The sequence below is a fragment of the Alligator mississippiensis genome, chromosome 9 (genome assembly GCF_030867095.1).
Source record: "Alligator mississippiensis isolate rAllMis1 chromosome 9, rAllMis1, whole genome shotgun sequence".
Classification (NCBI taxonomy): Eukaryota; Metazoa; Chordata; order Crocodylia; family Alligatoridae; genus Alligator; species Alligator mississippiensis.
In genome coordinates, this window is record NC_081832.1 from 39,748,284 (window position 1) to 39,765,029 (window position 16,746).

Here is a 16,746-nt window from a genome sequence, read left to right on the forward strand (position 1 = left end):
CTGTCAGTAGGGGATTCTGGCTCTGCTCAACTCTGCAGTAGCCTTGGGAGAGGTTACAGCAGCAGCTTCTGCAGATTCAGAGCAAATGGCCTGGCACTTGCACTGAAGGAGGCCTTGTTGCTCTCTGTGTCTATTAAAACAAAAGGCTCAACATTTAGGGAAGAGCAGCCTAGGAAAAAGAAAGAGCTCCTCTCCCTCTAAACTCCCCCCGTGCCCCAAGATGCTACACCATATGCAAGAAAAGCAGGTGCTATACATTTGCTTTGCACAAGGATGGAAAGAGGCTCAGCCCCACCCCTGCCCAGAGCTGGCCCAGATGAAGGCTGCCTTTAGCATTACTGAACCCTGGCTGAGCACAGAAGACTTCCAGCCAGGGCAGGGCAGGAAACCATCTGCCAAAAGCACTCGCAGGGGCCAGGCCCTACTCCTTTCTCCCCATTACTTGGCCCTAAGCATACCAGCCCAAGTGGAGGGGACTGTCACTGCCCCTGATGCTCTCAAAGTAGGTCTCCAGCCCAGAGCTATTGAACCATTTGGGCCAGGGGTTTCAGATCAAGTTCCTTGGGCCCTTCATCACTGCTTTGTCCCTAACCAAGGGCAGGCAGGATTCCTTTAAAATCAGTACAATGCAGTTGGATCCCAATTCCCCCCGTGTCTACTGCCATTTTGCTGAGGAGTCCAAGGGTTATCTACCAGAGACATCAAATCTCAGGTCAAATGACTTCAGTCCCTCCCCTTCTCTGACCCATGAATTTGATGCCGTGGCTAGGGGCTTCACAAGTCCTCTGCCAGCCCCCCAGGCCATTCATGCAGAGTTAGGGTGGGTCTGTGCTTATTCCCACACCTCTGTCCAGATGGCACCCCTGAGCAGAGGAGGTGCAGCTACTGGGCTCAGGAAGAGCTCTCCTACCTGCTTGTTGGTATATTTCTGGGGATTGGTGCGGTAGCTGTAGTCTGAGTACTGTTCAGAGCCCGTTGAGTTATTGTCCCCAGTGCCAACAAAGGTGTTTGTAGCAGGCAGATCCTGTACCACTTGGTGTTTTTTGGAAGCAGATGGAGACTGAGGCTGCAGCTGGATGGAGGGCAGCGGTGAATTGGAGCGGTAGTGGCGCCCCAGGTCCGGGCTCCCAGGTGGATAGTTGAGGGGTAGATGGATCCGGGGGCTGTCACTTACAGAGTCATTCATGAGGTTGAACTTGAGGGATTTTTGCAGCCCTGTCTCCTCTTCATCCTCTGCTGGCTTGGGTGGCTTGGGAGACTTGCTCTTCTTCACTTTGTTCTTGCTCTTGCTGCTCTTGTTGCCCTGTTTTGGTGCATACAAGTCCTTGGTTTCTTTTTTGCCTGCTTGGTAGCCACTCTTGGCCTCCCGCTGCCGACAATAGCGCACAAGAATGACCAGCACAATGACAAGTGTTACAGCCACAATGCCAGCAATGACTCCAAAGAGGATGTTGCTGCGTTGCTTGCTGCGCTCATATTCAGGATCCCCAGCAATGTCTATGTCCAGGGGTGTGTCCAGGCTGTGCCCCACTAGGGTCTCCAGCACAGTGCGATTAGCCAGCGTCTCATTGACATAAAAGTGCACCAGTGCAGTTCCATGGCGCGAGGGCTTGCCTTTATCATTGACACGCACAACTAGGCGGTGCAGGCCATGATGCTTGCGTAAGATTTCTTTCTCCAGTGTGATATCCCCACTGCTAGGTGAAATCTGGAAGAGCTCAAAAGGGTTGCCCCCAGTAATGCTATAGATCAGCTCTGCATTGACCCCAGAATCAATGTCCTCAGCCTTGACCTTGCTTACCTGTTGCCCAGGGCTGGTGTGGGGCAGGATGTGTTTATAAGAGGCATTGGAAGGGGAGGTGATAAAAGGGGCATTGTCGTTCTCATCCAGTACATTGATAGTCACTCCCACATAGGCGGATCTGGGAGGGTCCCCTGCATCCACAGCCTTGAGGCGGAAGGTGTATGTGCTCTGTTGCTCCCGGTCAAAAGAAATACTGGAGAGGATGGTGCCAGTGCCATTCTGGATCACAAAGTCCCCATTGTCTTGTTCTACTGAAAGTTGGATGCGGGCATTGTCACCCTTGTCAGCATCAATCACTGTCACCATACCTACTGGGCTCAAAGGTGGCATGTTCTCCATCACCGAGAAGTTGTAGCCACTTAACATGAACTTGGGGTCATTGTCATTTTTGTCCATGACATTAATGGCCACAGATGCTGTACCCTTGAGGCTGGGACTGCCCTTGTCAGCTGCCACCACCAGGAACTCATAGCGCTCCCTCTGCTCCCGGTCCAGCACCGTCTTCACTCGGATTTCACCAGAATCAGGATCAATAGAAAATATACCCTTGGAAGAAGGATCCATCACCAAGGAGTAAACAAGCTTGGCATTAGAGCCACTATCAGCATCACTGGCACTCACCTCCATCACTAGGTCATCAAGGTCATTGTTTTCAGGGAAGGTCACTTCAGTGAAGCTCTGGCTAAAGACAGGGGCATTGTCATTTACATCCACCACCTGCACTTTAAGGGAGTTAGTGCTGGAGAGGGGTGGGTTTCCTGAGTCCACAGCCACAATTTCAATGATGTACTCCTTCACTGACTCATAGTCCAGTGGTGTGGTGGTTTGCAAGAAGTACTTCTTCTTGCTGTCACTGCCCGTCTCACTGGCCTGTCGCAGCTGGAATGGAACATCACCAGCAACCACACAGGTAACCACAGCATTTTCTCCTTCATCCCGGTCAGACACCTGCACCAGGGCCACAGCCGTCTCCACAGGTACATCCTCAGAAATGTTTGCCATGCCGTCTTGGTGGGTGACAAGACCAATGCCTCGGATCTCAATGGAGGGGGCATTATCATTCATATCCTTTATGGTCACCACTACCTGAGTACGGGCACTCTTGGGATTAGCCCCTTTATCCTTGGCCAGGACAGAGAACTTGAGGATGTTAACATCCTCCCGATCAATGGGCCCCTGTACAGTGATGAGGCCTGTGGCTCTATCCAGGCGTAGCAGGCGGCGTACCATGTCTGTGGCCTGGTGAAAGGAATAGTCAATTTCGGCATTGGCGCCCTGATCCGAGTCGTTGGCTTTCACCTGCAAGTAGGAGGAAGAGAAGGTGAACAAGAGTGGAAAGGACTGAGCACCCCTAAGAGTCAGTACACTATTTGCAGCAGCCTCCCCAGGAACCAAAGCAATAATTCTTTCCCCAGAAATCAGGGGAGCCCAAAGAAGAACCAGTGTTTCCTCCTCCATGGACAGGACCTATGCAGTAAGAGCCTTGTGACTTGGCAGACTGTCCTTGGGGTGAGTCACATCCTGTCCATGCTATTCCTGTGAAACTGGCCTGACTGGTAAAACTCTTGTCACCCACTCCCTGCATGCTGACAGCCCTGCTCTGGTATGTAAAGAATCCTCCAGGTGAACCAGCTCAGTGATCGAGGAGCAGTTCTCTGACTCGCAACAACAGGAAAGAACTGCCAGAGACTAGAATACCACCTACCTGGCTGGCTGCCAGGTAAGCAAGCCTCACCCTGCTGGGCCCTCCCATTACATAGGAACAATACACAGCCTGTCCCTGCACGCACCTTGGTTAGACTGGACTCAGCTTTGCAGACATACTCCAAAAAAAAAAAAAAAAATCTCATTACCCAGAGCTGGAGATACAAACAGAAGGCTATGCCAAATGCAGGGTTAAGACCCATAGCAAACCCTTCTGGGTGCCGTTTCAAAGCAGAGAAATCATCTTACTGCCCTATTCTTAGTCCCCAGTTCATCCTGATCCAAAGCCAGCTCCAATTTGGGTCAGTTCAGCACAGGGAGCAGCATCTGATCTAGTGATTCCTGGGGAAGGTAGCAGGGGACTGAGAATAAGCAGTGAGGCATATCAATACAGCTGCAGGGAACCCTGGACTAATATAGTGGGGTGGGGGAAATCAGGTCAGGATTACAGAGTGGTAGCAAAGCTGGAATGCTGTGCAAGGATACTGGGGCTGGGATGGCAGAGAGGCTGTGGCAGAAGGCAAGGTAGATCTGCACCTTATAGACTAACTAAATCAGAGATGCATAACATAAGCTTTTACAAGTGGGCTTGCATCATCAGATGCTGATGGGTCAGGATTGTGGAACAGCAGCAGAAATGAGGGTAAAGCCCAGGGCTAAAACACCAGGGGGAACAGCAGGCTGGAATTACAGGTCTTGGGGAGAAGGGGACAGACCCCTTCTCATACACTGCACAGCTCTCCCTACCCCTCCCTTTCCCAAACTGCTCACTTTCAGGAGCCCTGCATTCACCATAAACCCATTTCCATGTTCATTATTTGCTTTCTAAAGAATATAACATTTGTCTAACATTTGCTTTCCTAATCATCTCTCCAAGCAGCCTCTTCTCTGCACCATTTGCTGCTCTGCCTGTTATCTCACTCAGCAGATTTGGATAAAGAACGAAAGTTGTTAATGTAAATTCCACCTTTTACGACCACTCACAAAGAAGGCGGAAGTCATTTTCCCCTGAAAGATAAAAGCTGAGCAATGGCAGCAGCAGCGCCTGGACCCATTCTCCTCCCAACTGCACCATGGCCTTATCTGTTTCCAGCTCGCATTCTCTTCACAGTGAAAAAATTAATTCTTAAAATTCACATCGAAATTAGCAAGCGGACGAGTGCCAGCCATGCTCCACTTATTAAGATGGCAGCTGCAGATAAACAGATGTCAGCTACCATCAGCTCAGCGTCCCCTTCAAGCCATATCCACAGAGATCCACCCCCTCATTCTCCTTCCATCCAATCAAGAGGAAAACAGGATGCTATAGCTGGGCTCAAAATTCTCTCTGCAGAATCTGTGGAAAATAAGGCCTCTAGCTGCCACAGAGCTTGAAGCCTAGTGGTGGCACATACTGGGCAGGAATCCCAGGCATACCAATAGGAGAGGCTAAGCAGTGACATGGGGAGGGATCCTGGTTTTCTCTGCTTAAAAATCTAAAATTCTCTGATTAAAACCCCCAGAATCCACATTTTTCTGCAATTAAAATGAAATGCCACAATATATATAGGTATCAGTTGAACACAAAGTTTTATTGATATGTTTACAATTTTAAAGCAATTTGGAAGCCTACTAATGCCTCAATCATTATAATAAAATACATTCTAGATGCCTATATATTTTGGCGTTTGATTCTGGGGGTTTTTTATTACAGAAAACCAGAGCTTCTCCTGCCCCCTTCACTCACCAGGACTCAGGTCTAGCTGTGGCTGTCCCCCACACTGCTTTGTGGTGCTGAGCAGCCCTGGTATGCCAGTACCCTGCCTCTGCCCTTGCCCCTCACTCCCAACCCACAGGCCCCTGGCCCTGCTAGTGCCCCTCACTCTTAACCCAGTTCCCTTACCTCCCCCCCTCCCCCAGCCCTGCTGATGCTCTTCACTCCTGACCCACAGCTCCCTGGGCCCCCCAGTCCTGTCGGTGCCCCTCACCCCCAACCTGCTACCTCCCCAGCCCCCCCACCCAGTGTGTGAGGAAGGGGCCGAGTTTTGGGGAATGAGATGGGTGTGTTGGGGGGGGGGGGGAAGGTTTGGGTATAGGTGACCTGTGGGGGGGGGGGGAGGGGGTCACGTGCCTCTCCAGATTTCTGCATCCACAACGAGGCATGGGGTGCAGGGCTGTAGCCTAGCCAGACCAGCTCGGGGCAGGAGCTGCATCTGCAGCCCAGAAGGTGGGATGCAGAATGGGAGGAAGCACCACACCACCATGGCCACCGAAACGAGGCACACTCTGTATGCCCAGCAGCAGAAGGGGGCACAACTCCATGTCTCCACCACCACACCTCACCTTAGCAAACATGGTGATGTGATGCTACTTCCCGTGTCAGGTCTTGCTTGCAGGGGCTACTCACATGTACATAGTAACCCCTGCTCCCTGTGTCCCACTCCCCCAAATCCCAAGCAGCCCCTTATAGGCTGGAACTCTGCCAGCCTGAAAAGAGAAACCTTTAAAAGAGAAAATCCATGTTTTGTTGCATTTTTCCCACGGCAAATGGAAAGCCTGGATCTCTGCTCATGGGTCCCAGCTAAGCACAAATTTCCTTGCAGCAGCCAAAGGGGCTGGCTACTGAAGGAAAGAGTCTAATTTCCCAACCAGAGCTACCATTAACACAGAGACATTCAGTAAGCTTTGTACATGCAGCTGTAGCAATGACTCTCTGCCCTGACCCACACTCCCCACTCTCAGCCCTGGGCTCCATATAGACTCTGCAACCCCAATCTCGATCTCTCCCTGCTACCTCAGCCCTGGGCTAGACACACAGCACAGGACTGACAGTGCACCTCAGCCTCTCCCTCACAACCTAGACACACAACACAGGTCTACCAATGTCACTCAATACAAATCCATAACTCTGTTATGCCAGCTCTTTATATTTTTTTTCAGGTCCTAATCTAGAAGATTGTGATCACTATTTAAAGGGAAGCTACCCATTTACTGGCATCAGAGTTTTACCCTGGCACTCCCTGTGCACTTACCTGAAGGACAGAATGCCCAACAGGACTGTTTTCTGAGAGCTCTGCTTCATACAAGGCCTTTTCAAACTTGGGTGCATTGTCATTCATGTCCAGGATAGTGATGCGCAGAAGGGCACTGCTTGCCCGTGGAGGGTTTCCCCCATCTTGCACTTTGATGGTCAGGTCATATGAGTCCCATTGCTCTCGATCCAGGTTCCCCATGACAATTAGCTGTGGCTGCTTCTCATCCTGATCCTCGGCCACTTGTAGCCCAAAGAGCTCCTGTGCTTCAGGCCCTGCCATGAGCTCATAGGAAGCCACACCATTGGGGCCCGAGTCACGGTCCATGGCCAGTGGGATGGGAAAGAGAGCCCCAATGTTGGTGTTCTCAGGGATGGCCAGTGTGATAACAGGTGAGGCGAAGTTTGGTGTGTTGTCATTGACATCCAGTACCTCAATCTGACCCTCTAGAAGGCGTGGACTGCTGTTCATTATCAGATCTGTGATGGATACCTCAAACTCCAGGAAGCAAGGATCCCCTGGGAACTGATGCTGGCACTCACGTAGGTCCTCACGGTCTATGGAAGTTTCAGTGGTGTAAATGTCCCCCGTCTTGCCATCCACACGCAGATACGGGGCCCCCACTTCCAGCTTATAGAGGTGCCCCACATCTGGAAAGCCATAGTCAGCAGCTAGGCTCCCAATGAGTGTGTTCGGGGGTTGCTCCTCCTGTACTTTGTAGACCACACGTGTCCCAGAACTTGAGGCAGGGAACTGAAGGAGGACCCATAGGCCAAGGCAGGATGCCAGCTGCTTCATTCTGCACCACAGGGGGACTGCAAAGAAGCACAGACACCAGAGATTAGGGACCCCACATGCCATTCCTTAGAACTGCTCCCCACACCCTGCCCCACCTCACTGCTGCACTGTGTCCAGCCAGGCTGGGAAGTCACAAATTCACCAGTGCTCCCAAGAGTGGCCCAAAGCCTTTGGCTCAGGGCATCTGTGCCATTACCCATAGCTGTGGAGGCAGGGGCTCTACATTCTCACCATTGACAAGCTGGTCACAAGAGCTGTCTTTTAGCAGCCTCCTGGTAACAGGTGTCCAGGAGAACTGATCTCAGCTTGCAAAGGTCTTGCTACACCCTGCCTGAATAAGCACCACAGCCATCATAACCCAGCCCAGCGCTCTCATCACTGACAGGAACCTGCTACTGACACTGCCCACCACATTAGTCATTGTACAAGCTGTTATTATGCCCAGCTAGACATACAAACAAGACAGGAAGAAGAAAAAAAATTCACCCACACCACTGCATTCGAGCCAGCTAGAGGAACAGGCTCACACTGCAGATAGACACAGTGAACTATTTTACTGCAGAGGCAAATACTGCACACCTCTGCCCAAAGACAGAAACACTGCCCCCTCAAAAACACTTTAAAGACAGAGATATTACACTCTCAACACTGCAGAGACACCTCTTGCACTAGCCACAAAGAAATGCATCACGTAGATTAGCACTACAAACAGAAACACTGTATACCAAGAAACTGTAGATGCTCCACATTCCAGTGATTGAGATACTGCACATCCTCCTGCAGTGTAAAGACACAAACATGGAATAGAACCCATATGGCAAAGACACAGGAGAGAAAGACACTGCACACACCCTGCACTGCATAAAGAGAGATCCTGTACTTGCATATACAAAGTGGTTCTCAACCTTGTTAGGGGAGGCACATGCCCTCCTCCCCCCAACCCCATTAGATAAAAGGCACCTCTTTGGTAGTGCCAGCTCATTTTCACTCATTGTTTGACTACAAAAAGGAACAGAGCAATCCTGTTGCAGAAAAACCAGGAAGACCACAACAGAGCAGAATGGTTCTAGCACCATGGACTCGTATTTGAAATCTCTGGGTTTATCTCATGAATCATGTTTGCACACCTAACAGTGCTAACATTGTATGTCCCTCCCCACCCTCCCAGCACCCTCAAAATAGTCTCAAGGTACCCTACAGTGCTGCAGTACCCTGGCTGAGAATCATTGGCATGTGCACATGCGCATTAACACTGCATATACACTACATACTTTGTACCCCAATTCTGTGGGAAGGGACACTTGCTGATCCCAATGCTTGCAGAGAACCAGTTGAAGAGACATTGCATATGTCCACACTAAAGAGATAAAGCAAGACACTTGGCAGACACACTGCACTTCAGAGACACAGTGACAGAGACACCCCTTCAGACTGCACAGATAAACTGCATCCTTCTCACACTGCAGCCACATGTAGAGAAACTGCATACACCCAGAACCACTGTAGAAATTGAGGAACTGTCAACACACACTGTGGAGACATATATTGCACACATACTCTCACTGCAGAAACACTGCTTACCACCTGTACACGCTGCTCACCCCTCTGCATTGCAGAGAAACACTGCAAAGATGCATCCTCTGCAGAGAAATCTGCATGCATCTCCCCACCTCTCCCCAAATGCCCATATAACAAAAGAACTAGGTCTGGCCCTAGGACTCTTCAGTATACAAAACAAGAGACCAGACCCTGCCCGGCATGCAGTCAGAGTTGGTGCCTACAGTATCTCCTACCCTAGCCCATACAAGCACTATCTATGGATGCCCCAGCTGGCCCTTAGAGTGGAAGCACTGACTGCTGTAGGGTTGGGGCTTGTCCATGAGTACAGTCTGGCTTCGTGGTAATGGGCCGAGAATTAGGGTCCCCAAGGAAACACCTCCCCCTGACTCATGCATACACAGCAAGGGAGTACCTTGGAGCTTTTCTCGTCTGTGCCTTGTCTCTACAGCTAGCAAAACTGCTTAACCAGCAATGCAAACAACAGAGATGCTGTAGCTCCAATGCTGGGGGTGTGGCAGATGGGTACCACCTTCTCTCTCTCAGCAGAGCTGAAATGACTATGCTGCTACTCTACCCACTGGAATGGTCTGCCTCTGTCAACCCAGTTCTCCAGGCCTTCAAGGCATAAACAATCATCTCTGCAACACAAAGATATCCCTCTGCAATGCTTGTACCATACACATAAACACAGATGGCAAGCCACCTAGTCCACTCATCCTCCCACATGGCAAATCTGGCCCTTCCATATATAAATCTCTCCCATTGCACCCCGACACAGTTAGCTATGCACATCACAGGGCAACCCCCACACTACCAGATCCACACATAGCAGGATCCAGAGAATTGAGTCCTCTCACAGTGCATAGAAGTCCTCATGTCATCCCTCCCTGCAAAGAATGACCCCATAGCACCTAATAAGCCTCCAAGCCATCCCTGTAACCTCCACAGTTCTAGCACTGCATCCCCAGACATTTTGAAACTCCAAGCACATAAGAAACCCTCTGAATCCCTTCTCTGCCATCACATTACCCACATTACAGAACAAACAAAGCACTCACTCATTTACCCTTGCCACTCTGGCACTTGATGGGCCCCAGACTCCTGTTTTACTCCCAATAAATGAACAAGCCAATAAGCAGCAGCAGGAGGAACTAGGGTATGCAGATAGATACTGTCTTGAAACGTGATCACAAGTACATTCCTTAAGCTCTTGGCTCTGAGGCCAGGTCACAGGACCCTTTTGTCAAAAGGCAGCCCCATCTACCCCTTCTTCATTGCCAGAGGAGAGAACTTCCAGCTGCACAAGTAAAATCCATGGGGAACCTTCTGCTACCCTACTCCTGAAGCCACGCCCATGGCTCCACAGCCTAACTCTCACCTTCCCTTGTGTCCCTGGATCCAAACTTCTCCCAGAGTTCAGCCTAACTTTGCTTAATGCTTTCCACACAGGGCTGAGAAATTACCCACTACTCTGAAACACTGCTAGGAGAAGAGAGCTGGGCAGCATGAAGTGTGAGGTACCAGAGACTGTAGTGACAAACAGCTTATGAGTTTCATATGCACAAGGCAGACATTTGTCCTAGCGAGGTGTCATAGAGAAAAAAAAATCCCTCCTGGCAATAAGGAACACTATAGTCCAACCCTGCTATGCCTGCAGCAAGCCTCTAAAAGGCAAATGCACAGGGAACAAAGGCAAATGAAGCAGCACCCCCCCCCCCCCCGGCAAGAAATAAAGGCATGTGGACACTGCTCAGACATGGAGAGAAAAAAAAAGGCTGGAGGCAGTTCAAGAGTACGTGGACCTGAACCACAAGTAGGCGCATATACATGCCTCAACTATAAGCATGGGTACCTATTTCACTATCACCCTATTGCTTAGTATTATTTTAGAAAATGGCCATATTAGGTACAAATAGACAGACACCATATAATCAGTGGTAATGGGAGATTAAAACAAACAGTTTCCATGAATTGGTAGGGAGCGATTCACTTTCCTGGTAAGGCCCTTTCAGCTACAGTCAAACCAGAACAAGGAAATCCTGCTGCAGTGTTGTTTTCCCACCTGTATTTGCTTTAGGCTTGGGTGTGTCAATGACCCTGTACTGTTTCTTACTAATACTCAGAAAACTGAAGCTCATGGGCAAAGGTGAAAGTCCTGGGCCTAGTGGCACCTGTCCCTGGGCCTAGTGGCAGCCCTGAATTAACTGCAGTACAGTCTTTAAGGGGCAGATTCTCAGGAGAGTTAAAGCTCCCATTCAAGAACCTAAAGGAATTACACAGCTGTGAGCATGCTCACCATCCACAGCACCTACTGTAGCACTGCTCCTCAAGCATAGGGTAAAGCTTCTCTATACCAGAGACAGTAATCTGTCAAAAGACTAGACAGAGACACTGGAACAAACCCAGAAAGGCTCCAACAACCAGAAAGGCTCCACAAACCTACTCCAAGTGCCAGAAGCACTCCTCTCAGCTGCCTTTGCTAACAGAAACATAAAGCAACATAGCCACTGAAAGAAAAAGGAAAAACAAACTCTTCCAATACAAAACTACTCCACTACACACAATTCTCCCCATGGAAAGAAGATGAGAATGAGCCCTGTATAAGAGATGGTAATGTCATTACTTACATTATGACAGTATCCAAGAGCCTTTAAGTCAAGCAGTATATGCTATAAAAACCTGTAGAGTTGCAGCCAAATAAGGTTACAAGAATATTAAGAATGTAAAGTCAAGAATTAGGCAATACCTTGATGCAGTTGCCTTTGCAGCCTTAATTTAGCCCCCTGTTACATGCACCTTAAATCACAGTCTTTAATTACAATCACACTACTTTTCCCCTGGACCTGTCTACCCCAGTGTACAGGATAAGACTGTACTCACCAAATGGGCAGCTATTCATTACTTATTTCCACCCTCATCATTGAATGTGTGGCTCCACATCTCATTTATGGCCACCATCCAAACCATGCACTGAATACAGAAGTATTTAATTTTCTCATGAGCTTCATCATGAGTTAATCTCTGTGGAAGTTCGTCTCTGTATGAAGTTCATCTCTGCAGAAGTAACTGAATGCTTCACAAATATTAATGAATGCTGTAAAATGAAGTAGCATAGTTTTCCTATTTTATACATGGAGAGTTTAATCGCAGAAAGATTAAAGGCAAAATTATCCACTGATTGTTGTGTCCAATTTGAGACAGCTAGGGCTTGATTTTTCAGACTACTGAGTATTGCATAGCACATCTTATGTTTAAAGCATAGATAGCTCCCATGGACTTCAGGTCAGAATGTGTATAAGTTTGGCCTCAGGAGTCTCAAGCTGGTTACTCAGAAGATAAAGAAAGCCCAGTCATCACCTGAGAAATGTTTGGGTTAACCATGCACCACATGGACATTGTGGAGAGAAAAGAAGAGTCCAGATCACTATGGCAACATGCAAGTAGCCATTCTTTCTCTCACAGTAGTCCTGTGACTTACTACACACCTTCCCCCTTCTGCAATGACTGAGGCAGGGGTCCTATAGACAGTTGCCTATGCTACACAACCCTGATTTACAGAGTAGGTACTCATGCAATTAAAAAGATACCATATATAAAATGGTTGCATCAAAATTCAAGGGCTACCTTATGTCAGGCATTGTCCAACTTTTAAATGATCAATCTTCGAATCTTGAGGAATAATAATTTATTTCTCTGTTATTTTTTAAGCCAAAACAAAAACAAAGAAAAAATAATAATGCAGAAACATTCTGCTTCTCTGACATAGGTCATCAGCATGGATGGAATTTTTAGAATCCACTATACAAGCTTTCTACTCTGTAAGATAGAGGAATTATCCAACAGCAATAGAAGGCTGTTCTTCTCCATATACAGGAGCCCAGATTGCACTGTCATTATTAGGTGTTGGCAACATCCTTTTCTATTTGGTGGCACAAGGATAGCTAAACAGCAGTGTGGAAACCTAGGAGTCCCGACTTTACTCATTGCAGACCCTTCTGCTATTTCTCTCACACAGGTACAAACACAAACCTTCCTGCCCTGTCCCCTCCCCCTTCCTGTTCTTATCCTCCAACCCTGACTGTAATCTATTAGATGGCAGGGAAGATTTGCACCTTACAGACTAACCAGAGTAGACACATAGATAGCACAAGCTTTTGTGAGCTTAAGCTTACTTTATCAGATGCTGTGAAAGGACATGCATTAGGAGAGAGAAATTGTTTTCTATCCTCCTTCCAGGGCTCCTGTCTTTCCTTCACTCCTCTCATTCCTAGCTCCTGTCTCTCTCCCCCTTCTCCGTCTTCTGCCTCCCTACTGTGTTCCCGCCCATTTTTCCTCCTTGGCTCCTTCCTATACTGCCTAACATCTTCCCATTCTTGCCACCCCTTCCTTTCTTCTGTTCCTGCCATTAAAGCCAGGATGTTCCCCTCCCCCTCAAAACTGACAGGGTACCACCAGAGGAGGGAGGTCACTGAGAGAATGGAAGGACAGACTTCCTGCTCTCAGTTTCAGTGCCTGACTCTACAACAGCTCCTGACAAAAGGAGCAGCAACTGCTGACAGAGCCCTGCTCAGTCCCTCAACCTGTGCCTGGATGCTGCAGCATGGTGGGATCTGCTTGGGAATGGAGCATGCTCAGTGCAGATGGAATCTGCCAATTTAGCTGTTTAGCTAGACAGACACATGTCAAAAGACCAGCAAAAGTCATCTGCATGACATCACCATGAACCCTTCTGCTAAATCTCCAGCCCCTTCTCCAGAGCATTGAAACACCAGAGCTTCTCAGTGAAACGGTAACAAGGGATTAAACATGGGCGAAACAGCCTATTTTCCCCTAGCCTCATTCTCAGAAATGGTTGAAGTATTCCAAAAGTGTCAGCAGAAGGCAAATACCTGGTGTGCAAAATGCAGACCAACAGCATGAGTTTGGTGAAGTCCCAAGCAGTGGAAAGCAGGGTCTTCTAATGAGAGATGCTGGGCAACCTCAGCGGCAAATAGAGCTACCTACAGCCTACAGCTAGGCAGGCAAAATGACACGAGATATCCAGGAGGCAGTTCGTGGCTCCCAGGTGCCAACGTCTGACCCAAGGTAACACCTCCAGGCGAGCCCTGACGTTCCCTAGGCAAAGCGGGTGCAAGAGGCGGGGAGCCGCACCACCCATGGGCGACTGCTTGCAAAGCAGCAGCGCCTGTCGCGTCCCCGGAGCCGCCGTGACGGGGCGGGGCGGCACAGACCCGCCCTGCTGCTCACAGCCGAGCTAGGCTGGACCTACCGGCATCTGCGCGGCAGACGCTGCAGGAGAGCCGCTGGCCGGGCGCCCGGACGGGGCGCAGAGGCACCGGGCACCCGCAGGAACAACTTGGGCTACGCCGACGGGAAACGCCAGCCCGAGCTCCTCCCGCCCCCTTTGCTCAGGACCCGACCTCTGGGCCAAGCCCCGGCGGGGCAGTCCGAGCCTCCCGCGGCCACAGACACGGCGGCTCTCCTCTGCCAGCTTCGCGCGCACACACGCGTGCACGCACACGCGCGCGCGCGCACCCCGAGCTGCGTGCGTAGGCACACGCTCCCTCTGGTGGCGCACGGGCTCTCCCGCAGGCACAAGAGTGTGCACGGGTCTCCCCGAGACCCCACGGGCAGATCTCACCCCCGCCGTGCGGCGTGGGAAGGCGGGGGAGAGGGAGAGGAAAAGGGAATGCGACCCGCGGGCGATCGGGAGCCACGAGATCCGTTCGGCCGCCGAGACGGGCTCCCGCCGCTCGGGCAGGGAGGGAGGCGAGCGGCGACACAACAAGTGTCCAGGACCGGCGTGCCGTGCCGCGCCGTGCCGTGCCGTGCCGCTCCGCGCCGCCCGCCCTTACGCTACCGCCAGCGTGCAGGGCAGCCTCCATGCACCGGTCGCCGGTCCCCGAGCGGGGCTGCCCAGCCAGGCGAAGCCGAGGGCGAAGGCAGCCCCACTCCCGTCCCAGGGCAGCCCCGCGCCCTCCCTTCCAGCAACCAAGCCGCGGGCACCCGGAACGAGGCGGCTCGCCCGCGGAGCCAAGGGTCTGCATATGGCGATGCGCCCCGCCATGGATTCGTTCCCCTGGCAGCCCCCCGCTCCCCGCCAGGGCCGCGAGCCACAAGCCGGCTGTCCCCGGGAGCAGGGTACGGGCAGCCCCCGCCGCGCCGGACACAGCCTCCCGCCACCTTCCAGCCCGCCCCGTATCGCCTCCGGGCACCGCTCCCCACGCACCGGGATCCTCTTCCCGGCACCCAGCGCCTCCTCCAAGCTGGCACCGCTTCCTCTCCCGGGCAGCGTCCGCCGAAGCGCCCCGCTCCCATCGGCACGGGGACCAGGAGCAGCTCCTTCCCCGCAGGCTCCCACGCTCCGACTCACGCAGCCGAGGCCCGAGGCGCAGCGCAGGGACCCACCCGGCTCCCGCCGCCCCCGGCGCCGGACACGGCTCCCGGCTCCCGCCGCAGCTCTTACTTGGGCGCGGACAGCGCTGTGCTCCGCGGCTGCCCCTAGCGCGGCGCTCCTCGGGCTTCTCCATCACCGCCTCCCCGCCGGGACCGGCTCCCCGGCCCCCTGCCGCCCCTCGGGATTGTTATCCGCAGAAAGACGAAATCCAAAGGGAATCGTGCCCGCCGGTGCAGAGGCTCCGGCGCGGCGACTCCACTTCCCAGCGCAGCGGCCGCGAGCTGGGCTAGCGGCAGCCCCAGCTGGTGCCTGCGTCCGTGCTCCTGCCCGTCTCTCGCTGTGTGTGAGGATGTGCGGGGCAAGCGCAGCGCAGCGCAGGCACAGCCTCCTCCCCCCTCTGCCTCCGCCTCTCGCTGCTGCCAGCCGGGAGAGGTGGAGCTCCGGCTGCTTATCAGATCCTGCGCGAAGAGCGAGGGACCAGGCGGGATCCGGAGCGCGCCGGCGGATCGCTAAGCTACGCGCCTCCTAAACCGGCAGTAGGCAGGGAGTCCCCCGCCCGGCTCGGCCCCTGCTTCTTACATGCATCGTGCCTGAGGAAGCGCGTCTCAGCAGCCCGTGGGAGTCGGCCCAAACCCCCAGTCCCAGCCAGCTCCCGTCCAGCCATCTCCGTGCCCCTGCGGAGATGCCCAGAAAAGAGCCCTGGTGCGACCCTAAATCCTCCCGGGATCCGAAAACTCTGCCCCCGAGATCCTGGACGGAGACGCAGAGCCGGCGCTCCCGGCTCCGCAGAGCCCGAAGCCCCAGCTCCGACCCACGGGCCACGGCGCAGCGCTTCCGAGGCCCCGAGCGAGCGCTGCCTGCCCATGGCTGTCTCCTGAGCTCTCGGACTTGGCCCCCTTCATTCCTCCCTGCAAGGGCAGAGCAGCCGCCACTCGTACAGCTCTTGCCTTCCCATTTTATACGGAAGCTCGCCCCCACCATGGATCCCTCGGCAGGCCCTCCCCCTCTAACCGCATGAATTAGGGCTGTTTACTTGCCTGGAAACGTATGGAATTAGTCTCGTATTTTTCTTCTCACAATGGTTTTTAAAGGGAGATTTGCAGTCCTTGAACCTGATGGTAAAGTTGATTTACAGCGGCCCCCCGCGAAGCCGTGCGCTCCACTCGAGCAGAGGAGGTGGGGTCCTGCAGCCGCACCCGAGAGTGCTGGGGAGAGCCGCTAGAGGGGCCTGCCGAGAAAGGCGGTCTCCGGCGCTGAACCCTGCTGCAGCGCAGCTCGGCCCAGCCCCAGCAGCTCCTGCCCCTCGGCAGCGCCTGGCCTGGGCACCGGCAACACTGAAGGAGACCGAACCGGATGTGGTCTGCAGCAAAGGGGGCCTTAGTTTGGCTTCAGTAACCAATGTAAGGCTTGGGGGACTACAGGAGGAGTGGGAGAGGAGGTCTCCTTTGCTAGGTATTGTGGCCATTAGATCA

General features: G+C 52.3%; 1 protein-coding gene across 5 annotated transcripts in view; it reads right to left on the reverse strand.

Annotated features, from left to right (window-relative positions):
• PCDH1 (protocadherin 1) overlaps window positions 1-15,660 on the reverse strand; it is a 225,324-nt gene extending 209,664 nt beyond the window's left edge. The window contains exons 1-3 of one of the 5 annotated variants that reach the window (XM_019484709.2): window positions 15,344-15,660; window positions 6,520-7,334; window positions 911-3,103 (exon numbers count right to left, since the gene is read on the reverse strand). In XM_019484709.2, the coding sequence (XP_019340254.1) occupies window positions 911-3,103; window positions 6,520-7,334; window positions 15,344-15,407 (3,072 nt within the window). In that variant the 5' untranslated portion in view covers window positions 15,408-15,660. Of the gene's footprint in view, window positions 1-910; window positions 3,104-6,519; window positions 7,335-13,766; window positions 13,942-14,146; window positions 14,360-15,343 lie in introns of those variants that run through there. The other 4 variants (XM_006260072.4, XM_019483768.2, XM_019484272.2 and 1 more) reach the window with 4 other exon arrangements.
• Window positions 15,661-16,746: the final 1,086 nt, after the last annotated feature.